We start from the raw sequence: 23656 nt of genomic DNA, 5'->3' as shown, positions 1-23656 counted from the left end.
ACAGGATGTGGGTCCCAGGCCTGGGCTCTCATCTGGGCTCTGCCACTTGCTGGCTGTGTGGCCCAGGGCAAGTCACAGCTGTGCCACCTGCAGGAGTCTCTGCAACCCCTTGCAGGACTGGCACAGTGTGCGGGATCACGAATGCCAAGGGCTAAAACTTATCCTCTCCCTCCGGCCGAACATTCTGGCACTGCCACAACTGTGGATCGGTATCCAGGGATGGAAAAGGTCTCCAATGGCCAGAAAAGACTGTGCACTGGGGAACGACCATCTAAAGGCTGTTTACATTTGATTGTTGGTGGTTTTTTAAGAATTCTAGATGTGTGGAGCACCTGGGTGGCTCAGTGGGTTAAGCCTCTGCCATGGGCTCAGGTTATGATCTCAGGATCCTGGGATCAAGGTTCACATCGGGCTCTCTGCTCAGCAGGGAGCCTGCTTCCCCCTCTCTCTCTGCCTGCCTCTCTGCCTGCCCCTCTGCCTACTTGTGATCTCTCTCTCTCTCTGTCAAGTAAGTAAATAAACAAAAATCTTTAAAGAATTCTATCTGTGAATGACGGTGGCTGGGCTTGGGCAGGGACTGAGGACTGTGCTGTGGTCCTGTCAGGATAGGGGCCTGGGTGTCCTGTGGCCTTGGGCCAGGACACTCTGCAGCTTCTCAGGTGGGAACCCCACCCCCCCTCCCCCAGTCAGCCACCTCTTGGGCTCATGTGGTTCCCACAGACAGGGAGACAGGGATGTGGACAGGAAGGCCTACAGCACCTGTTCCAGGCAGTTCCAGCCTGATCCTGGGCCCAGCAAGCTGGAAGCTGTGAAATTCAACAGAGCCTGCAGAGCCCAGGACAGGGGAAGGAAGGAGGAACCGGGGATAAGCTAAGAAGTCACACAAGTTTGCTAACCTTTTTAAGACTCTTGAAAACTGGACCTTTTTTCCCTGGAGAACTTGAAGTGAATCTTTTGTTTACTTTTGCAACTGGCCAATAGATCATCTCAACAATGCTAAAAATAGCACCACTGCAGCAATTTCTACTACAGCCAAGGAGCTCAGATTTCCCCAATTTAAACTTTTCCCTTCTTTTCTGTTCTCTAATTCCCACTGTGATGTGACTGGATTTCCTTTAACCCTGACGACGGTGCTGCTGTGTGGCTCCACACATCTTAATGTGTTGGGGTGGGGCAGGGGGAGGACACCTGCCACAGTCACCTCCGCCAAGGGCAGGACCAGGAGCAGAGCCTGATCCCATTCCTCACTGGCCAGGTGGGCTATTCACAGCCACCGGGGGACTCGGTACCATGGGGGAAGAGGAAAGCCACAGTGAATTCCCAGATAATTTCTTCGGAGAATCAGATGACATGGGTGTGCAGGAAGTACTGGGATGATGAGCAGTGGCCCCTCAGTGGTGTCCGGGAGTCCCACATGCACACGTGCAGACACAGGTCTCACCACACCGGGCAGAAGTGTGTGGGACAGTGGACCTGGTATGCAAGAGCAGAGCTGAGCTCCAACCTACCCACACTGGCCCCTGCACCATCATGCTTCCTGTCCTTGTGGCCCATCATGCCACTGGTCTGAGGGAGCCCTGTGTCCTTCCTCTGCTTGTCTCTAGGGCCCATCTACTAGCTGCCATTCCCACTGCCTGGGTCTTGGCTCAGGGGTGGGCTTGCTGGGTAACCAAGCCTCAGTCCCCATCTGTAAAGACAGGATAATGGCACTACCTACATCTCATGGGTTGCAAGGATTCCATGAGCTATCATGTGTAGTGGAGTTCCCAAAAGTAGCAGGTTGGCAGCGCTGTGCGCCTGCCCCAGCCTAGCCCCTCTGGTACATCGTGTCAGCAAGTGTGATGGCTTAAAGATCTGGTCCCCCCAGTCCCTCTGCCCTAGGAAGAAGTCTGCACTCTGCACCTGGCCCAGCCTGGCCCTCTGCTGGCACATAGCACCTGCCTGAAGCCCACGCTGGCTCACACCTCCCTCTGCTCGGAAGGCTGCCGAGCAAGCACCTCCTCCAATGTCACCTCCTCTGCCTTTCTCCCACTGTCAGCTCCCCCGCTCCCAGATTCTGGGGTATCAGCCCTAGGAGGGGTAGGGGTTTTATTCAGGCCTGAGGGTCTCAAAGAGCATGTGAACAAAAGTGACTGCAGTGGTGTGGCTAAGACAGGTCCTGAGACTTGCTGGAGGAGACCAGCCTAGGCAGGGCTGGGCAGGGATGGGGGTGGCAGGGGGTAGGGGTGGGTCAAGAGGACACAGGGTAGGCTTGGGAAGGCTGGGCTGGGCAGTGACCCTGTGTATGGAAAAGACTGTGAGGGGACCACAGAGGGAAGCCCCTACTGCAAAATGGCCCTCAACCAGTATGTTTTCAAAGGACGATGAAGGCACTGAAGCCAAAGGCCTGTGGGCAGGAGGGACAATGACAGCAGGTGAGGTTCCAAAAGGGAGGCCAAAGGTGATGGGACTTACTTACATATGGCTGGAACAAACCCACCCCTGTCCCCACCTCCTCACGATCCTTCCCCATCTAGCCAGCCCTACCCAAAACCCACCGTGAGCTCTGGGCACCCACAGCTTTTGTGGGCTCACCTTCCCCAGGAACCTGGGTACACCTCAATAGGGGGCCTCTCTAATGGCTTGAAGGGAGACAAAATGGGCTATAAGGTGACAAAGACCCAGTAAGAGAGTACCTCACCACCTGGAGGCCTTAGAGCAAGGTAGAGGCAAAGGACTCCACCCCCTGAATGAGGGGGCGGAGGCACAGGACACAGTCTGCCACTGCCCATAGCAAATATCACTAACGGAGCAGAGAGAGCCTGGATGTGGCCGGTGATTTCCCAACACGGCAGCTAAAGGAGCCGGTCATGGAGTGGGACAGACCTGGGTTTGGACTCCAGCCTCACCACATGCATAGCTGTGTGATCTTGGCTCACTCCCTGGGCTTCTGCACACCGTTCAAAGGGCGCAGATGGAACTGATCTCTGCAGGGTCCAACCCCCACACCCCGCCACTGAAGAAGCACACCCCACAAATGCCCCTTCAGTGCCGTCCTCTCCAAGTACCCAGAGCAACCACATCAGCCAGGGAGTGGCCTATGAACAGGGCCTGAAAAGAGGGTCACAAGCTCTGCTGTCCAACAGGGGAAGCCAGGTCAGCCTGGTGGGCAGAGGATAGAAAAGGGCTTTTGATTTTGACAGCCTAGGGCACCTGCTGGTGTCAACTTCCCCATCTGTACAATGGGGATAATAATAGCATCTAAGCCACTCACACATGCTGTGGAGGATCAAAGGCGGCACCCCAAATAAAGCCCCCAGGGAGAGCCTGTAAATGGGGCCAGTCCTGCCATTTGCTGCCGTGGGCCAGGCTAGGCACAGATGCTCTGGGCCAGTGGCAACAGTGGCAGCCTCCACTGTTGCTGTGCTCTGCCTCAGGGTCCCCAGCCCCTGGGTGGAGCCTGGCAGAGATTGTCTACCATAGACAGGTGGCCCAACCCAGTCGTGCCCACACGCCCAGTGTCCACACCAGCCCACAGTGTAGTCATGGCCCCCAGGGGTGGTCCTGGCCTCTACCATTGCCCAGCTCCTGACTCCAGCCCCCATCAACCTGGAATCCCAGCCCCGCCTGCTAGGGCAGGGCTAGATGCCCATGTTCCCCTGGCCACTGCCACACCATCCTCCCTACCCAATAAATGAACCATGCGGGCAACACTTTTGCTTGGGAGCAGCTGGGCCGATCCCAGTGTAAGAGCCAACCTGTGACTGGCTTTCTGCTCTCCTTCCCTCATGTGCAGCTGCAGGCTACCACCCATGGGCTTCAGCACCAGACAGTGAGGCTCACAGTCTTCCTCCAAAATGGATGGGTTGTGGGACCTTACTTCCTGGCACCTCCATGAAATGGGCCTGTGGACACTCGACCTCCCTGACAATGTAGCTGGCCCAGGGTCTAGTACACAGCAGGTTTAACAACAGGCCAACACATTCCTTGGGGCGTGGGCACAGGGACAGAGGGGGAACATGAACTGGTCACAACTGGTCCTGAGAGCAGCAAAGGTGACATGGGTGGACTGACTGCAGGAAAGGTGTGGGTCTGCTGCCAACAGGGGGGCTTCCTATTCTGACATTCCCTGGCCCTGATCAGAGAGGACGGGCAGGACTTTGCACTGGAGTGCCCCACAGGCTGGCACACTCCTCATGGACGCTCCTGGGGCTTGTTTACTGCTGGGAGGCAGGACGAATCTGCTGCAGTCAGGAGCAGTATAGGATATAATTAACTGGGTGGAGACCAACACCCCGTCCCTGGGTCGTGCCTTGGTCTTCCCTGATGTCTGCCTAGCGCAAAAGGCCCCGAACTTGGGGCTGACATCTGGGGTGAGTGTCAGTGACTCAGCTCCAGGGGTAGGTGCAAGTGAGGCAAGGGCTGCCCACAGGCCCACCAGGCACCGTGACTCTCGGGAACTAGGAGGGGGCGGGTAGTGGGAAAGAAGGGCCAAGTCAAGCCCTGCAGCAGGAGGCAGATGTCTTGGGCACAGACCCCAGGACCTGGCCGGGGCTCACTCGAGCCAGGATGGGGCCTGCCGTCCCTCACTCTGGGGCTACTTGGTTCCTAGCTAACCCTGTCCCAGGGAACTCTCGAGGGTGGGAAGAATTCAGTCTTTAAGCATGCCCCGCGTGCTGGGTCCTGTGCCAGGGGACTGTGCCGGGGGTGGAGGGGAGGTGACAGAGACACTGTTCTGGATGAGGTCCCTGCTTGGGAGTGCCCGGTGTACTGGGCTCCAGAGCCTGTGTGCTGCGTAGCACCACTGGCCTCCACCTGGAGCCCTGGCTCCCTCCTGAGGGCCAGGGCACTGTCTCGGGCCCAGCCGTGCATTAGGCTTGGAGGCTGGGCTACCCACCAGGAGGCAGGCATGCTGTGCCTGCTGCTCCCTAATACCTGCCATCTGCTCACTGGGTGGGTGGAGGGGACTCCCCCAAGATCACACAGCCAACTGGCGGCAAGTTAGAGTAGAAGGGGTGTGACTGATTCCTGCCGATAAAGATGGGGTGCAGGGCATTTTATTTATTTTTTTAAGATTTTATTTGACAGAGAGAGATCACAAGTGGGCAGAGAGGCAGGCAGAGAGAGAGAGAGAGAGGAGGAAGCAGGCTCCCTGCAGAGGAGGACCCTGAGATCATGACCTGAGCTGAAGGCAGAGGCTTAAGCACTGAGCCACCCAGGTGCCCCCGGTGCAGGGCATTTTAGAGGCCGTCCCTCCTTTCCCCCAGCTCTGGTGAGTGGCTCTCCCCTGAGCTGGCTGCCCAGCCTGTGGGGGCCCTTCCTTTCCCAATCAGGGCCCTCAACAAGCACTCAGGCTCCAGAGCTGGAGACCACACAACACGATCCCTCGAAGAACAAAGACAGCTTCTGGTGACTGTTTCTCCCAGTACTTTCGGCAACATGGACTCAGGACAAATAGAACCACAGAGCCGCTGCCAGGTAGCAGCGCACACCAGAGGGGCAGTCAGAGGCACTAGCCACAGGTGAGGGAAGGGGCCCGGCCTTCCCAATCAGCCCACAGATTGGCCAAAGTGAAAGTCATCTGTGGTTCTGGGTGTCAGGAAGGGTGGAGAGGGGGCTGGTGAGAGGGAATCTGGATGGGATCTGCAGAACCGCCTGGCTTCTGACACGTGGAGGCACTTGTTTTGGAGGGCCTGTGACCTTGTCCTGGAGACCTGCACAGGTGAGGAGAGAGACCGGGGAAGGCCATGTCTTTGTACCAGCTATTGCTCCCCAGGGAAGAGGGCAGGTCGATAAGGGCAGGACAGACAGCAGAGCACTATGCAGCACTGACCAAGGAGGGAGCACGACCTGCACCGACAGGCACCAAAGGTCATGCAGGGCCATGCAGAAAGAGGCCCATGTGGTGGGTAGAGACGGCCCCACATGTGAGGCTACCTCACTCTAGCCGGGCCAGGCCCTGAGCCTCTGGAGGGCCCTGGCCCCGTGAGAGATGGGGCTCCCACTGCTGGCTCTAGCCACGCCCCTTCTGATACCAGCACTGCCCTCCTGCAGCACCACTGGGATCCACAGTTAAGCCCCAAAGCCCCATGCAGGCTGACTCCTGATCCTAAGGGTGAGTTGTGTGATGTGCCAAGCATGTGCTGGGTGAGGGCTTCCATCTGCCTATTGTGACCACCCTGCCGACAGGTGGCCCCATGCCCTATGTGGGGCCTGGGAAGGGGTGGAGTGGTCAGGAGCCAAGCCCACCTGAGTCCAAAGTTTGTGCCCTTCTCAGTGGCCCCAGGGTCTGGGGACCTGCCCTGGGGGCTTCTGGCCATGGGCTGCTCACTTGAGCTACAGGCAGACCCCCCATGAGGCAGAAGTGGCACCGTGACAGGGTAGCCAAGTCTCAGCAAGCTAGCATCTCCCCTCCATTCCCTCAAACTCGAGCCACAGCCGTTGCCCACCCCACGCAGTCTCGGATGCAGGAAGCCGTGCTAGTTGGGCCCTCAGCTTCCTTTGCTTCTTTCACAGTGGCTGGAAACTGGGTTGAAACAAGAAAAAACCCTGCCTGCTAAAATAAGCAAACATTTTGGGAAAGTAAGGAGAGCCATCTCTGGCTTGGTTACTATGGGAACGTTTCTGAAGCAACTATAAGAGGGAGAGAAGTTCACTCTGGACAGAGCAGCCAGCTCCAGCCTGTGCAGGCCCACCTTGCCAGGAGTACACACACCAGTACAGGAAGCTGTAGAAGCTTCTGGGCACTCGGAGACAAGCCCTCAGGCTCTATGGTGTACTTGGAGCCTGCTTTCCTGGCACCTTCTGCCCAGAGAGGGACAGTTCCCTGCACCCTCCCTCCCTGGCAGCCCACTCAGGGCTGGCACTGGCTTGGAAGGGTCCGTATGCACACGTACCCAATGCCCACCTCACACCCTGGCCCCAGACCTCGCTGTCTTTCCTGCTCTGTTCTGCACAGTTGGCCTGGGGAACCACCTCTGAATCATACAGTCACAGGCCTCCGCCTGTCCCGACTGATGCAGTGAAAGAAAGGCACCAGGGCCCAGGCCAGGCTCTGGTGGGGCAGGGAGGGCCGCAGGACCTCAACCAACCCCCAACAACTCTGGCTCAGTTTTGGCGGAGACCAGACCATTCCACCCGGTGGGAGAGGCTGAGGTAATGGGGCCCTCAGCTGGGGCTCCGGCCTGCTCTGGAGCACGAGCCATGGCCCAGGAGCTCCAACCTGCTTGGCAGACGGCCCGCAAGCAGGGATTTTCCACAGCAGAGGAAGGGGGTGGGCTGGGAACTGTTCCCTCACAGTCAAGTTATGGAACAGTGGGACTGGAGATGTGCCAAGTTCATTCCTCTCTCTCTCACGTTCATCCAATCACCCTGCTGCACCCTGCTACGAGCTGCATTTACGCGGCTGTGGGTCCCCAGCCAGCTACGCAGCAGGCCTGCTAAACCCCCCATGCAGGAGCTCCCATGAGGAGAGCTGCCATCAAAGCCCCAGGTCACAATCACCGCCCTTCAGCACCCAGCCCTTTGTCTGGCTCTTCACCCAGCACCACCTCAGCCATGGCCCAGCCTTGACTAGCTCCCCCAAGGGGACCTGTCTCTTGGCCCTTTCCTGGCTGAGGAACACCCGTGCTGCAGTGGGAAGCCTGCCTCCAACATACCCAACTCCTTAAGAGTCCCCCGACTCTCCCATGTGCCCTGTGACATCGTACAGAGGCCCTACATGGAGGGACTCGCATGTGGGGCTCAGCCGTAAGCTGTCAAGCACCCTGGGGCAGGGGCGCCACAGCAGCCAGCACTGGCTGGACCACGAAGACATGCTGGGAGACTGGCTGTTAAGGGAGAAAGCACGAAAGTAATCAGTCCACAAACACTGAGCACCTCTCTGGGGTAGACCAGAAGAGCTAGGGACTCAAGGAACACGGCCCCGAGACAGGCACAGGCAGGCCCGCGGCACCCTCCTTATGAGCATGAAGCCGAGCCCCATATCTGTGCCCACTCAAGGAGACTGTGGCCCCCGCACGGCACAAAACAGGGTGGCAGCTTCAGAAGTGAAATGGCCTATGCTCCTTTCAGGGAAACTTCTCTCAGACTCAATGTCAGGGGAAAACAAAACAAAACAAAAGACCCAGGTTGCTGAAAAGCACATGCGTGTGTGCATACACCACTTTTCACAGCCGCAAACAAACCTGTTTGATTTTGTACACACACATCTGAGACAAGAGAACAGCCCAACCATGCACAGAAGCACCTCTGAGAAGGCCACGGCGCCTGGGCTCTGCTGTGTGTCTGGACTGTTGGCAGTGACAATGGGGCCCTAGGAAACTCCCACAATTTTCAGAAATTAGCACTAATAAATAACAGGAGGGTCCCCTAGCCCAGGTCCTTGAGGATGGTGAGGGGGGCTGTCCAGATAACCTCTTGGGTGGCACAGGTAGCCTAGGACAGTGGGGGTTTTGAGGGATGGCCAGTCAGGGTGCCTAGTGCCCCCGGCTCTCACTCTCCCTACACCTCCTCACAAGGGCCAGCAGCCCCATGCCTTTGCCCCTATGCCAGGCCGAAGCAGTAACCCCAAAGCACAACAGAAAGGAGAAGAGCCAGCCTGCTCCTCCCCACCTACAGCCCCAGTTGTCAGAGCCACGGCCCCATCACAAAAGAGTCAGCTGAGGGGGCTCTAAATGCTCCTCTGGAAACTTGGCAGGAAACCATTTGCTCACACTTGGTCAAATCTGCCAGACACGTTCGTGTACCGAAAGCATGCAGGGTCAGCACTCTCTGGGTATGGAGGAAGTGTCCACCCTGAGGTCCTCCTGTAGCTGGGGCAAGGACAGGTGGGGTGGGCTCAGCAAGGGCGATCCTGTCACCAAGCAGCTGGGAGCACCTGTCCCTTGGTACTTCACTAGTGGGGGTGCAAGCGTTTGGCCTCTGCCCAGAGGGTAACATTTTGGGCTAGAGAAGCACGAGGAGCCCCAACCCACCTCCAGAGAAGAGTTGAGAGAGTGGGTGGCTAAGACTTGGGCAGGAGAGGGCATGAGGGTGGTGACATAGCAGGTTACTGGGAAGCACAGAGAAACGAATAGCTGACACGGCAGCGGTAAGACCACCCACATCATCCAGGCCAGGCCGGGTGGCCCATATCTGCAGGGGCTTCTGGTGACAGGGAGGTGTTGCCCAGGTGCCAGGCTCACCCAGGGCTCTCCCAGCCTTCTCTCCTACGGGCACAGCCCGACTGCCCTTCTGCAGAACTCATTTTCCAGAAGGCCCCAGAAACCAAGGAGCTGCTACGGGGAGTGAGCCCAGCAGGGAAAGGGCCTGGAGCACCTGTCTGCCAGCTCAGACATGCCCTGGGTTTACAGGCATCTGAGGTGCTGGTCTCCTAAACTCTGTCATTAAGAAGGATAAGCATGCCAACCCACAAGGAAGCCCCGGAGGCTGGCTCTCTCCTTCTGGCATTACTATATAGTCTCTGAGGGCAAACACCAACAATGGGACAGGGAAGAGGGAGGGAAGCTGTTTTCTTGGAACACCTACCATGTGCCAGGTCCTCACTTAGGGTCATTACCCCATGATATAACTTGATCCCTGTGATTACTCTTCAAGGCAGATAGTAACGGTAGCTCATTTGATAAAGGAACTCAGGAAAACTAGCTAGCTGCCTGGCTCTAGCTTCAATTTAGCAACTGCAGGAGAAAAAAAAGGCTTGCACAGCACTGACAAAGAGCCCATTTCACTAATACATGGAGTTCTTATAAATCAAAAAGAAAAAAATCAACAATCTAGTAAGAAAATTAACATGAGTAGAAACGGCACAGAAGAAATTAAAACTGCTAATGTGATATCCTGGGCAATCCCACCAATAATAAATGAAACATGATAGCATTTCTCACCTACCAAAGAGTAAATATGTAACAGTTAAATAATACAGAGTGTAGAAGAGGTCTGAAAGCAATGAATCTATGTTTGGGAAGGATCTTTGGAGGGTACTGTCTTCTAAAACTTGAAAGGCAGGACGCCTGGGTGGCTTAGTCGGTTAAGCCGCTGACTTTGGCTCAGGTCATGATCCCGGGGTCCTGGGATAGAGCCCCTCATCAGGCTCCTTGCTTCTCTCTCTGCCTCTGCCTGCTTGTGCTTGCTCTCTCTCTGACAAATAAATAATAAATAAAATCTTTAAAAAAAATAAATAAAACTTGAAAGGCACCACAAACCCATTGACCACGGAATTGTTTCTAGGAATTTATCCTATGAATGAATTTCCACATAGCAAAGATGTATGCACGAAACACGGAAATAACAAGACCGGAAACCACCTACATGCCTATCAATAGGTAGGGTATAGGGAGATAAATTGTGGCACAGCCATATGTTGGGAATCCTATGCAACTATTAAAAAGACAGAACTGGTTCTTAAATGCTCTCTAAAATGTGTTTTTAAGTGAAAAAAAAAAAAAAAAACACAAAAACAAAAAGCAAAAAACAAAGGTCAGAAGCACATGGACTTTGTCCTTTGTGTACATGTCTATGCCCTGGATTACAAACAGGCAGACACCCTCTGGAAGGACACACAACAGGGTGAAGAACGGTGGCTGCAGCCTGGGCATCTGGGTAGAAGGGAACTCCTCTTCCTCTGCAAGCCCTTGGTACTGTGTAGATTGGTTACAGATTACATCTACTGCTTGTCTATAAAATACTCAGAGAGAGCGAGAGAGACCAGGCTGGCAAATGCAGAGCTCCTAGGCTCCACAGCCCCTGCCTAGCCATTAGAAGGTCAGAGCCTGAGAGAGAAGAGCCATGGACCCAGACACCTCACCGCCTGGCTGGCTCTCAGTAGAGAAGCCCCCACTGCCATGTGCCTCAAGAACCAGCCTTTGACACACCCCCTCCAGACCCAAGACCTGCTCTCCTCAGCTCCTGTCCAGGCCAACCCCACCCTTCAGTTTTCTCACGTGTAACAGGGTATCAGGCAATACAGAGAAGACACCAAAGCTCAGAGGGACTGGGTAACTTGCCAAAGCCACCCAGCTGGGAGCTGCCTGTGCTGGGAGGAGAGGATGAGGACTTGCTGGTGGAGCAGAGTAAGGGGCCAGCTGTGCAGGACAGAGCAAGTGAGGGAGGGATGGGCCCGGGTGGGGTGGCCAGGAAGGGTAGATGTGGGCTTTATGGGGCCCCAGGGACGGAAAGCAGATGGGCCTTGGTGACAGGCCAAGGGGTGGTCTTTACCCTACCCAGAATATCAAGGCTGGAAGGGTGCTGAAAGCCCAGCTCTGGCCAAACTTGGTTTTTAGGCAGTAGAGCTGGCTTCGGTCAGAATTTCCTAGGTGCCCAAGACCACACAGGGGCACAAAGAGCTGCTCCAAGAGGAGACCCTGGGCCTGGAGCCCCTTCACCACTGCCTGCTGCGGCCCAGAATATCTGGGGCTCCAGAGAACACACTGAACCCATCCACACCTCTCCCTGCAGATGGGCAAACCAGCGCCGAGAGGGGGCAGTGACTTGCCCGAAGTCGCTCGGCAGGCACGGCCCCACTCCCGCGTCTGGCGCACTCTCGAGTGCGCCACCCTGCCCGCCCTCCAAGGATGCCGCAAAGCCGTGATCTTGGGAGCGCCCGCCCAGGGGGGCCATTTGCACGCCTCGGGCGCAAGGCAGTGCAGCAAGCAGCCTCGGAAATCAAGAAGGCAAAGTACTCACGTTGAAGAAATTGGTCTTGTTCCTCTCGCAGAAGAGCCCCTGTGCCGGCATGTGCTGCAGTTGTTGCCACGGGATACCGCTGCCTAGCAACACGTCGCGGGCCCACTGGAGGTTCTGGGGAAACAAGAAGTAGGTTGGAAGTGAGTGTGTGGGCAGCTCGCGGCGCCCACGGGGAAGGGAGGCAGTCCCCTCCTTCCTGGCTGCGTTGGCAGGGCGGCGATGAGCAGCGGCTCCTGCAGACACCGATCCCACAGCTCCAGGGAGCTCTGGCTGCGGGCTTTGATCATCTGGCTGTGGGGTACATTTCCGGCACTGGTTTCCTGCCTAGCACAGCTGACTTAGGAGAGTGTGGCCTCAGATTGCCCAAGAAGGGTGCAGATAGGGACCCCTCACCTGGACTGGCCTTGAAAAGCTGCTACATGGACCCAGTGCCCTGCCTTCTCTCAGGGGAACCCCTGCTGGCCCAAAGGGGCAACCCTGACAGGGTGTCAGCAGTACTCATCACAGCTGGCAATACAGCCACCTTAGGCTTGGAAGAGCTGGTCCCTATAGGATGCCAGAGGCCTAGGTGCTTGGGAGGGGACAGGAGTTCCACCCATAGTGCTCAGGCCAGTGCTCTCTGGGCAGTAGTGACCCTGCACTCCAGGCCCAGGGGCCTGGTAAGATGGGAAAAAGAGCCCGCTAGCCCAGGTGGGACTCCGGGAAACTGTGAGAGGCTGGGTGTGGGCCTGGCTGCTTTGGCCTTCTCTGGGGCCTTCTCACTGACTCAGAGGGCAGGCCCTCCCCACAGGCTGCCTAGCCTGCCACCTTCCCCTTTCAGGTCTTTCCCACACTAGGACCATCTCATCCCAGTACCTGGGACACAGATGTCTTGCAAGGGAGAAGCCAGGAGGGGGCAGGAGCTGGGACCCAGACCTGGACTGCCCAGCATCAGACCCTCCTCTTTTCCACAGCACCCATCCACCCCCAGCCAAGCAGTACTCCTTCCCCACCCCCATCCAGGTCCCTTCCTTGCCTCTCTCACCCCTGGTGTCAGGTCTTTATCACCTCGAGTCCCAACTGCTTAATGTCTTCTCACGTCTCAGCCTGCAAGCCATCTCACCTGCTCCCACTGGGCTCAGTATTGGTCAGGTTGAACTTATGAAATAGTCCCCCCAGTCACAACTTCTGGCAGAATTGCAAAGGCCAGCTCCCTGACTTGCTGGGTGGGGGCCCCTGCTGGCCTGCATCCAAGCCTCTGCTCCTGCCTCTGCACAGAGGGACACGCCCCAGGGGCTGCTGTCAGGGCTGAGGGCTGCTCTGCACCCAGGACCAGGCCAGACCCCGCCGCTGCGACGGGGTGGGATACAGAACTGAGGATCCCTCTGGGATGGAGACAGGTGAAGTTTGAAGCACGCATCTCCTGGATGACACACTCATAGCAGATGAAGCTAGCTCTTCTGTGGAAGCCTGAGGGAGATCATCTCCTGGGGAAAGCCTGGATGATTAAGCCTGGCAGTGACTACAAGGCCACGTCCTATGGGGACGTGGCGTGGCTCTGAGACTGGCTGAAGGCTGAGGCCCCGTCAAGTCAAGGCTGACGTTGCCCAGCAGGGTTGCAGCCCAGCCTGGTCTGAGCAGGTTCAATGTGGAGCCGGGGACTAGAGGGCCATGGGCAGCCCAACACACAGGACAGCAGGGCCAACCCCTGCTGGACTCGAGAGGGCACATGCTGTCCACAGCCCTCTGCACAGTGGACCCCTCTAAACCTGCACTTAGAAAGCTTGCTTTTTTGCTCAGAGCCCTCCTTGAGCCCAGACACCTGCTCAGACACATCTGGCATGCTAAGATCAGGAGGAGTCTGAGACTCTGCCTCTCACAGACTCCGATCAGAACAGCAAGGCGAGCCCACAGTAGGAATCACACCAAGGGCCGTGTGGAGGCTGCTCTCGCTAAGGCTCAGTGGCTGTCAGGGAGGGGCAGCCACAGCTACAGTCTCCTGAGACATGACTTTGCCATGATTCTCAGGCCTTTCTAGGGCTTCAAGGGCTAATGCCACAGCCATTCATGGTGAATGACGAGGCTTCCTGAAGGTCAAGGCACCTCTTCTCTGCCCCCATATGGGGGAGGCAGAAACAGGCAGAGGAGAGGGCTTACCTAGGCAGCAACAGTCCCTGACCCTCAGCACGGGCCCTTGACCAGGAACACAGGGGCCACTCTGCCCTATACATAGGAAGAAAAGCGAACTATTCAGTCCCAGCCTTTAGCTTATGAGTTCCAATGCGCCAGGGGGATCAACTTGCAGTTCACATTCCAATGTCCAGAGCAGGGCCCAGCACAGCAGTATGGCTCAGAAACCCCGCCTCCCAGACCAGTTCATTAGGAAGCCTCCTGAGGCTGGTTACAAGCCTGGCCTGATACTTCTGCCAGGAGAGGGAGGGTCAGCCATGGACAAATAATGGAGCGTGGAGCAGGGAAACAGTGGGTCAGGTATGCTTCATTTCAAGGAGTAAGATCCAACTCAGATTAGTTCAAGCTTCTCAGGGTTCCTCAGGGCCCTGGGACATAGAACCCAAAGAGAAGATAAAGCTTCAGACCTCCAGCAGGCAGGGCAACTGCCTAGGAAGCCCAAAAGCTCACAACCTCTATCAGTACTCAGCCACGATCCCTTCGTCTCAGTGCCACTTGGTTCAAAGTCTCTCCCAAGTGAGATGTGAGGGGCTGCTGGTCTAATCAGCCATGAAGGGGACCCTCACAGAAAGGGACATGAGACAGAAGACCGATACCTGCACTTCAAACATGACAGGGGAGTCCACCTGACCATGACCAGGGAGACAGGGCACAAAGGGGACTCACCTATGGTTCAGTCTAAGTCATTCAGTGAGGCTCCTCGGGGAGATGACACCTGAGCTACAGTTTGTACCCAGCTGTTACAGAGCTGGAGTCATGACATGAAAGCCCCTTCTGGGGTTCCTTTGGGATTTAAGGGAAGTGTCCAGTTAGTAGCAGTTTGAGAAGTGTAGGAAATAAGACTTGAAGAAGCATCTCCGTGGTGGCTGTGATTTTCGTAAGAACATCAAGAAAATAAAATACAACAAAGACTTCCATGTGACTTGGGGGACACATGAGAGAGATGGCACCAGGGCCAAGGTGGAGAGAGTGGGGGACCCTGCTTCCCTGAGCCAGGCATCTCATTCCAGACCCCAAGGTGGCAGGATAGGAACACACATCCCTGGAGGGCTTCTGTTTCTGCCAGAAGCTGTTCTGCAGCTTCTCCCTTAACACCTGCATTGAGACAGCCCTCCCAACTGAACAGTTAGGCAGAAGGTGGAGGACCAGGGAGGGAGGAGGCTGGAGGAGAGGTCCCAGCACTCCTAGAGACCTGAAAACCAGCCACTTGACAACTGAGTACAGAAAGCAGAGGCCTGCCAAACCCGATCAAGACTGTCAATTAGCCTCCTGCAGACTTGGCCCCTGCACACCAGCAGAGAACAAGTCTCCTCAGCTGTCTCCCAGGACCGCCAGAGAGAGCCGATCGATGGCTAAGGCACAAAGCGTCCAGACGGCTCACGGGAGACCTCAGCTAATTTCTCTCTGAGGCCCCGGATGGGAGCTGACAGAGACAAGGAAATCTGCCCGGAGAACTGACAAGCGCCAGGCTGGGGAGGGGAGGGGCAGGAGAGCTGCCCCACCGAGGCACACCTATACCGCAGAGTCTGCCCTACAGCTGCACACTGCGGGATGGCGAGAGGCATGATGCCACCTGGGCTGGGCCCAGCACATGACTCCTCATCCTCAGTATCACTGGTTTACCAACAAGGAAACTGAGGCTCAGGGAGGTCTAAGAGTTGGTCCGAGCCCCCCAAGCCAGGAAGCGGCAGAGCCAGGCTTGCATTCTGGTCCAGACCCGAGGGACTCCAAGGCTTGGGCTCTTACCCTGCACCCCCACCCCAGGGTGGGCAAGTCATTTTACAAATCTACCTGGGCTCATGTTATGTGCAGCTCCAAGGCAGCCCCGTCTCAGGCCTTGAGCAACCTGCCACCATGCCACTGGCCCAGAGCCTCAGCTTACCGTCACCCCCTGGGAATGGGAGAAACACCATGGAGCCACTTGCCAGATAACAGCACCAATCTTCCTGGGATCTGTAGGCCCCCTGAAGCTTAGTGCACAGACCCTCCTCTGACAGAAGGCAAAACACACTGAAGGCCCAAATGGGGCAGATGGAGGGCAGAGTCCTGATGAGAGATGGGGAAAAAAATCCCCAGAAGCACATGGCACCTCAACATCCTGCACTGTCTGGCACCTGGACACCCCTATCTTGCCAAAAGGCCGAGAGACTCTCCTGACTCATCTGCTTGAAGGCCTCAGCTCCTTAAGAGTGAGAGCCAGCTCCATAACTCAAGTTTACCCACACACATGCAGGTTCCCCTGCTTCCCTTCTCTCTCCCATCATGCATGGCCCTGTAGCCATACCTGCCTCTGTCCCCACCTTGGTCCCTACAGGTCTCTCTGCCTAGTGTCATCTTACCCCACTCCCACCTGCCCCAAATACAGTCTCCACAGCCCCATGGCCACCTTAAATAGCCTCTTCTGCTGACCCTCCAATGGCTTTGTTGTCTGTACCCTCTTGTGTGTCAGCCCCATGAGGGCAGGGACACCATCTGACTTCTTCACTGATGGCTCCTCAGGGGCAAGGCCTAGATGGGGTCCACAGAAGGGATGTGACAGATATTTGGGAAGAGTGAAAGGAATGGGCAGGGAGTGAGCTTGTGGGTCAGTTGGAGGAGCTGAGGCAGGAGAGTACCAATTGTGCGTGGTGGGGTGGGCAGCCTAGCAGGAGCACTGGGGCAGAGCCAGCACCCTGGGATCCTTTACCCAAGGAAGCTGTTGGGAAGCTCACGTGCTGGGCGAACTAGAACATGAAGTCCATCTTTCAAGATACCCTTCTCTGTTCTTTCTTCAAAACAGTAATTCAGAAGCCCTAGATCGGCCTGATAGTTCTTCACAAGGGCCCACACTGCCACACTCTGAAGCACTATTGTAGGAACAGACGAACAAATGCCTGGCAGCCTGGGGGTCATATAACTAATCTCTTGGGGCCTCAGTTGCCCACATGGAGGATGAGACTGGCAGTGACCATCAGGCCTCTCTTAGGGTCAGCTGAAGAATGCCAGAGGTAGCAGATGGAAAGCAACTGTCCACAAATGCACCAAGTTCCTCACCTGCACCTTGGGGAGAACACCCCAGCCCATGCAACCTACTCCCCCTGCCAAGCCGGGCCTTCCCGTATTTTCTCCAAGGACCTGGCCTTGCCCCTGGATTTGGCAAAGTGTGCCACTGCTTTCCCTCAGCCCTCCCCACACGGACCTGAAAAGCCAGGCCTGAAGTGCAACCCCAGGGCTGCTGAGCAGGTTTGGCCAGCAGGAGGCACCAGTGGGAGAGTGGAGCAGGGCAGAGACCAGAGCAGATCCATCTATCCCAAGTTCCCTGTGGTGCTGAGAGTTGGCCACCAAGGACGAACAGCTCTGACAGGCAGCCTGCTGCAGAGGCGCCTGGGGCTGGCCCAGGGCTCTGCACTACCTCTTCCCTGTGGGATCCTGACGTCCACCCAGGCCCCTGTAAATCACTCCTTCATTAAGGCTCTTCGGATTAGCAGTTGGATAGAGCCGTCTGAGGCATGACTGGCAAACCCTCTCACTCTCTACACAGCAGCCCGAGTCTCTTACACACACGGCCTTGAGGTTGGTTTAACCTCAGAATGATACCCCACAGGTCCTTCCTGCCTCCCCAGGCCCTCAAGATCTCTGACCACATCTCACCCCATGCCCCAACCCCCAGCCAGTCACACAGGCTTCTAGCTGATTCTAGTCCTGCCAGGCCCATTCCCATCTCAAGGCACACATGTGGGCTATGCTGTCCACCCAGAAGCCTCTCTTGGTATCACCTTGCCTAGTTCCCTCACCTGCTTCAGGCCTTTGCTTAGAGAGGCCTTCCCAGACCTCCCTGCCCAAAGGGCTACACTCCCCCAATGCACCCCCTTACCAGCGTCATTTTTCTCCCAGATGCATCACTAACCACCATTATGTGTGTTTCTACTCTCCATTCCCTCTGTGCGCACTCAAGGGGAGGGGATTCGCTGTGCATACCACTGTATCCCTGCCCCTCAGGCAAGGGCCTCGCACATGACAATGCAGGAGACAGCTGTCGAATGAATGAACCTGCAGAGATGCACAAAGGATAGTACTAAAATACAGGGGTTCGGCCTTGTCATGGTCTATGGGATGACAAGGTGGTAGTGATTTCTTCCAAACTGAGTATGATTTATAATGGGTGCTGCCAGCAGAGTACTCAACCCATTCAACTGCTGGGATCCATATCTCTCCTCCTCCTGAGAGAGAACAAGGAAGACAGTGGGCCCTTATAGGGGCCATTTGTCCCTCCTCCCCAAAGGCACAGCAAAATCTTCAAACCATGTTGCAGAAAGACTTTGAAATGCATAATAGAGATTCTAAAGTTGAGACAAATCTCAAATTTCCTTTTGCAAATCCCATTAAAAACAAAACAAAAAACTGGCTAGCTGGGATGAGCAGCATCCCAAGGATTCTGCATGGGGAGCCTGGGGCCTGGAATCATTTTATGCATACAGAAAGGGAGAAGGGACTGAAGGAATGGCGGGGCACACCCTGCTCTGTGGCTGGCACACCCTTGTCGTGCCTGGTCCTGCCGTCTGACCTGGAACGTGCGGCTTACCACCTGCTCCTGGGACATTCACTGTGTGTATGCAGCAGGGTCTTCCAGGTTGTGCCCTGGGGTGGCTGTGTCACAGCCTGGAAGGTCAATCCCTTCACAGCCATCCAGTTGGACCATGCATGGCCCTCCTCACAGGCTCTCATTTAATCTGACTCTGCAGGGTCTGGACATGAACTGGTGGCACAGGCAGGTGGGAAACTACCCACAACGGATGGGTGAGGGGCAGGTGCTCACAGCCCGGCTGGCCAGTCTCTTGCCCAAGCTCACACCAGAGCACAGGCTGACTCTGAAGTCAAAGTTCAGCGGTTTCTCCGGAGATCACAGGCAGCAGCAGCACAGTCAAGATTCTCCTGGCAGGAGGCAGCTTCTCACCAAACAAGTCCTACACAGACACTGGGGCTGGGCTCACCCTACACAGGTTCTGGGCCACAGAAGTTGGTCTGATGGGGCTGGAACGGCCAGGCCGCTATCCCGCTGGCTGCCACGTTGACAGGGCCTTGCCATCTACCATTGGGAGGAGGCACTGCAATGGGGCTCAGCCAGGACACTGAGGCAGCTTCCTCTGAGAGGACAGTTGGACAGGGACAAAGGCCCAGAGCTGGTCTAGAGCACTGCTCAGAGCCAGTGGCTGCTGCTCCCATCAGAGAGGTGTGCACGTGGGGCTTGCAAGTCAGGCTGTGCGCTCATCATCGGTATGAATGTCTCCCAGCTGGGAAAGCACTATGAACTCACTTTTCCTCACAATAAAACTTAAAACCTACAGCAGAGATGCTGTTATCCCCACCTGACAACTTAGGAAACCTGTCACAGGACTGGAACTAGAAGCCAGCTGTCTAGCTGACTGAGCCTGAGTGAGGTTCCGGGAGCTGTTGTTTGGCGGGGTGGCTCAGGTTCCAGCAGGCATACTGGGAAGGGGACAAGTGCTGGGAGGGGGACACACTCTAATCACAGGGTCTGGGGAAGGGCCAGGCCTATGATCAGGGCAGGCTGAATAGTCCCTTGCCCATCTCATGCCCCTGAGGTTCCTGAGCAATTCTCACCCAGGTGTCACCTCTCGGTGACAACGTGGATGCTAACTGTCAGAGAGCCGCTCCAGCTTAGAGGGGAAAATCCATATGGCACAAGGTAGGCTTCATTCCGCAGCAGAGCGAGCAAGGCTCACGCCCACCCTGGAGGGTGGGAGGAAAACCTTTTGGTCAAGTGTAGGTTGACTGCAAGCCAAGCCTTGACTTGGGCGCTGGGGACAGATGAGCAGAGCCCCAGCCTGGGACCCAGAGGTCAGCAGTGCACCGAGCCCCAGGATGGTGGCCTCTTCCATAGAACAGGCCCTTCTCCTCTCCTCTCCTTCCTCACTTGGGGTGCCATGCACCCCTGGCTCACTGCATGCCTCCTGCCACACTGACTGGCAGCTGCCCAATTACCATGAGGCCACTGTGCTCACAGGAGCTGGCATGTCAGCCTTGCTTTTGCTAAAGCTTCAGTGTCCCACACAAGGGCTCTCAGTAAGCCTTTCCTGGCTCAGCCTAAAAAAGTAGCCAGTCAGTGACCATGTGGCTTCAGCAAGAAGCTGGACATCCAGCCACCCAGCCAGGTGAGGGACGTGAGTTAGAAGGCCTCGGTCTCCCCCACTTGGAAAGTAGAGGCAAAGGAAACATCTGAGCCCCAGGAGCTCCAGGCCCTGCCACATCCTCACCAAGGCGTTCAAGACAAGCTGCTGTCCCCTCAGAGCCTCAATTTCCCGCTCACCCTGCCTGGGCCAGGTGCTGTGCAAAACAAGACCGAGGAGCTGACCCAGGCCAGGCTGCCTTAGTGCCGCAGTGGACTCTGCTTCTTGACCTTTCTCTTAAGATGTCAAGTAACCTGGGAGGACTAGCAAGAGCAGAGAATGGGAAGAACATTCCCCAAGTTGAGACCCAGCAATGAGCACAAAACAAAGTAAATTTAGGAAAGGCAGTAACTTCAACAAGAGGGTCTCCAGAGAAAACTTCCTCTGGAAAGCACCAGTGTTTACAAACTCTAGCCTCTAAGAAGGGGGCACGTAGCCCTGGTGCCCAACTCCCTTGCCCCCACAGAACTGCTAGTGAGGGGGTGGTTGCTCACCCCCAGACCTCCAGGAGGAGAGGCTGAAATGTTTGATTCTAGTCAGACTAGTAGATAGGAAGTGGTAGCTCAGTGTGATTTGGAGTCCCCTTTTCCCAATGGCTAATGGTATTAAGCACCTTCTCCTGTGCTTATCGGCCATTTGTATATCTTCTTCGGAGAAATGTCCACTCAGATCCTTTCCCTACTTTTACGCTGGGTTGTCTTTTAATTATTGAGCTGTAAGAGGTTTTTTTTTTTTTTTTAAATATATTCTAAACACAGGGGCGCCTGGGTGGCTCAGTGGGTTGGGCCGCTGCCTTCGGCTCAGGTCATGATCTCAGGGTCCTGGGATCGAGCCCCGCATCGGGCTCTCTGCTCAGCAGGGAGCCTGCTTCCTCCTCTCTCTGCCTGCCTCTCTGCCTGCTTGTGATCTCTGTCTGTCAAATAAATAAATAAATAAAATCTTTAAAAAATATATATATATATTCTAAACACAAGTCCCTTATCACAAATAAGTATACCTCAGAAGTACTGTGGGTTCAGTTCGGGACCACAATAACGTGAATACCAAAAAAAAGTGAGTCAAATGAACTTTCTGGTTTCCCAGTGCTTATAAAAGTTGTGTGTATGCTATACTATAGTCTATTAAGTGTGCAATAACATTATGTCTAAAAAAACAATGTATAGACCTTAATTTAAAATTACTTGATTGCTAAAAACTGCTCACCATCATTTGAGTTTCAGCAAGTCATAATCACTGATCATAGATCATTATAATATAATAATAATGATGGGGCGCCTGGATGGCTCAGTGGGTTAAAGCCTCTGCCTTCGGCTCAGGTCATGATCCCAGGGTCCTGGGATCGAGCCCCGCATCGGGCTCTCTGCTCAGCAGGGAGCCTGCTTCCCTTCCTCTCTCTCTCTCTGCCTGCCTCTCTGCCTCCTTGTGATCTCTGTCAAATAAATAAATAAAATCTTTAAAAATATATATATAATAATAATGAAAAAGTGTGAAATATCGTGAGAACTACTCAGATGTGACACAGAGACACAAAGTGACCAGATGCTGTTGGTGCTGACTTGTCCAACAATGGGTTGCAGCAAACCTTCGATTTGTAGAAAACGTAGTGTCTACGAGGTGTAATCCCATGAAGCACAGTAAAACCAGGTGCGCCTGCCTGGGATCTGCAAACAGTTCTCCCTTGGTATGGGCTATCTTTTCAATTCAATACTGTCTTTTGTTTTTTTTTAAATTTTTTTTTTATTTTTTTTTAAAGATTTTTTTTTTTTTTTTTTATTTGACAGATAGAGAGAGAGATCACAAGTAGGCAGAGAGGCAGGCAGAGAGAGGAGGAAGCAGGCTTTACTGCTGAGCAGAGAGCCCGATGCGGGGCTCGATCCCAGGACCCTGAGATCATGACCTGAGCTGAAGGCAGAGGCTTAACCCACTGAGCCACCCAGGTGCCCCTCAATACTGTCTTTTGAAGCACCAGTTTTTAATTTTGATGGTGTCACATTTCTTATTATTTTTTTATTTTTATCACTTGTGCTTTTGGATGTCCTATCTGAGAAACCACTACCAGGTCAAACTACACCTACGGTCAAAAATCACTTGGCCGTAGATGTATGCCTTTGTTTCTGGGCTCCCAGTTCTAGTCTGTTATCCATACAACTACTCCTAGGCTAGTACCAACCACACTGTTTATCTTCAGTTGTGGTACAAAACATGTGGAAATTTACCACCTTACCCATTTTTAAGTGTACAGTTCAGTAGTGTTAAGCATATTCACATTGTTGTGCAACAGACGTCTAGAACTATTCCATTTTATGAAATGAATTTATTAAAATTCTATACTGATTAAACAACTCCCCATTCTCTCCACCAGCCCCTAGAAAACACCATTCCACTTTCTGTTGCTCTTATTTTGACTTATTTCCTCGTGTAAGTGGAATCACAGGGTGTTTGTTTTTTTGTGTGTACCTGGCTTATTTCACTGAGCATAATGTCCTCAAGGCTCATCCACGTTGTAGCACGTGTCAGAATTCCCTTCCTTTTAAAGCTAAATATTTCACAGTTTTGATTACTGTAGATCAGCAGCAAATTCTGAAATTGGGAAATATGAATCCTCTAAGTTTGTTCTTTTCCAAGACTATCTGGTTCTAGGAACCAACTTATAACCCACTCTGCCCTAGACCCCTTGCAGCAGGAGGTGCTGAAGTTCCCCAGCTGAGCCACAGGCAGTGGGTGGGGGGAACTGGGACAGGGGCATCCATACCCCAGCCTTCTTTCTGGATCTCATTAGTGAATTTCAGAAGCCTCACAAAAGAAGGTCCCAATGCCATGTGGTCTCTCTACTGGGCTGTTCACAGGGATTCCAAGAGACAGGTTTTTCTGGGCATAGACTGACAGTCCAGGTCTCAAAATCCTGGTGGAGACTATAATCTTGGAAACTGTAAGTGATGTAATAGATAGACTTAGGGTCCTTATGGCCAACAGCACCTGTGATCTTCCCTAGGGTGAGGAGAGCATTAAGGAGCCCTGCTTCCTCAGGTGTCCCTGGCCCTCAGTGTAGAATAGCAGCAGACCTGCCTTGGCAGACCCAGGGGTCAGCCTGTGCACAGTAAGCCAGCTTTGGGCAGGAGCAAGGCCTTAGGCAGGCAGCAAGGGTCCCTCATGGGCAGCTCCAGCCAGCTCCAGTCAGAAGACATAGTAGACGGGCTAGGAGTTATGGGAGATGCTGACACTGAGGAAATGGGCTCTGGGGTCCTGGTGAGAGGCTCAATGGGAAGGCCCCCAACCCCTCACCCCATCACCTGTGCAAATACCACAAGAGAAGAGCCCTGTCATCATCCCCCCGCTCACCTGGGATCTGAACCCAGGTGAGCCCACATTCAGAGCCCACATTCCCTCTCCTTCCCCTAGAAATCCTGCTGCCAACAGCTAAGCAAATGGTTCCCTGCACCCTAGGGTAGTTTCTCTGCAGAGGCCTGGGGTGGGGAAGCCTCTGAACGGAACAGAGCTTCTTCAGCTGGGAAAACTTGAAAGACCCAAAGGATCTGGAGTCAACCTGCGCAGCCCCTGGGGCCTCTCTGAAGGCAGGGATAATGGATGCTCCAGCCAGCTGGCCACTGAGCCATGAGATGGCAACAGGAAAATGCCACTGCCAAGCCCACAGGCGGATT

The 23656-nt window shown here is 54.8% G+C and overlaps 1 protein-coding gene across 1 annotated transcript in view; it reads right to left on the bottom strand.

Annotated features, from left to right (window-relative positions):
- Window positions 1-23656, bottom strand: part of CABIN1 (calcineurin binding protein 1) — a 158411-nt gene that overhangs the window by 33761 nt on the left and 100994 nt on the right. The window contains 1 exon segment of the mRNA XM_047696245.1: window positions 11662-11775. Coding sequence (XP_047552201.1) covers window positions 11662-11775 — 114 coding nt within the window.

Source organism: Lutra lutra, chromosome 12 (genome assembly GCF_902655055.1).
Source record: "Lutra lutra chromosome 12, mLutLut1.2, whole genome shotgun sequence".
Lineage (NCBI taxonomy): Eukaryota > Metazoa > Chordata > Mammalia > Carnivora > Mustelidae > Lutra > Lutra lutra.
The sequence above is the reverse complement of the archived record's forward strand: the minus strand, read 5'-3'. Positions and strand labels throughout refer to the sequence as shown.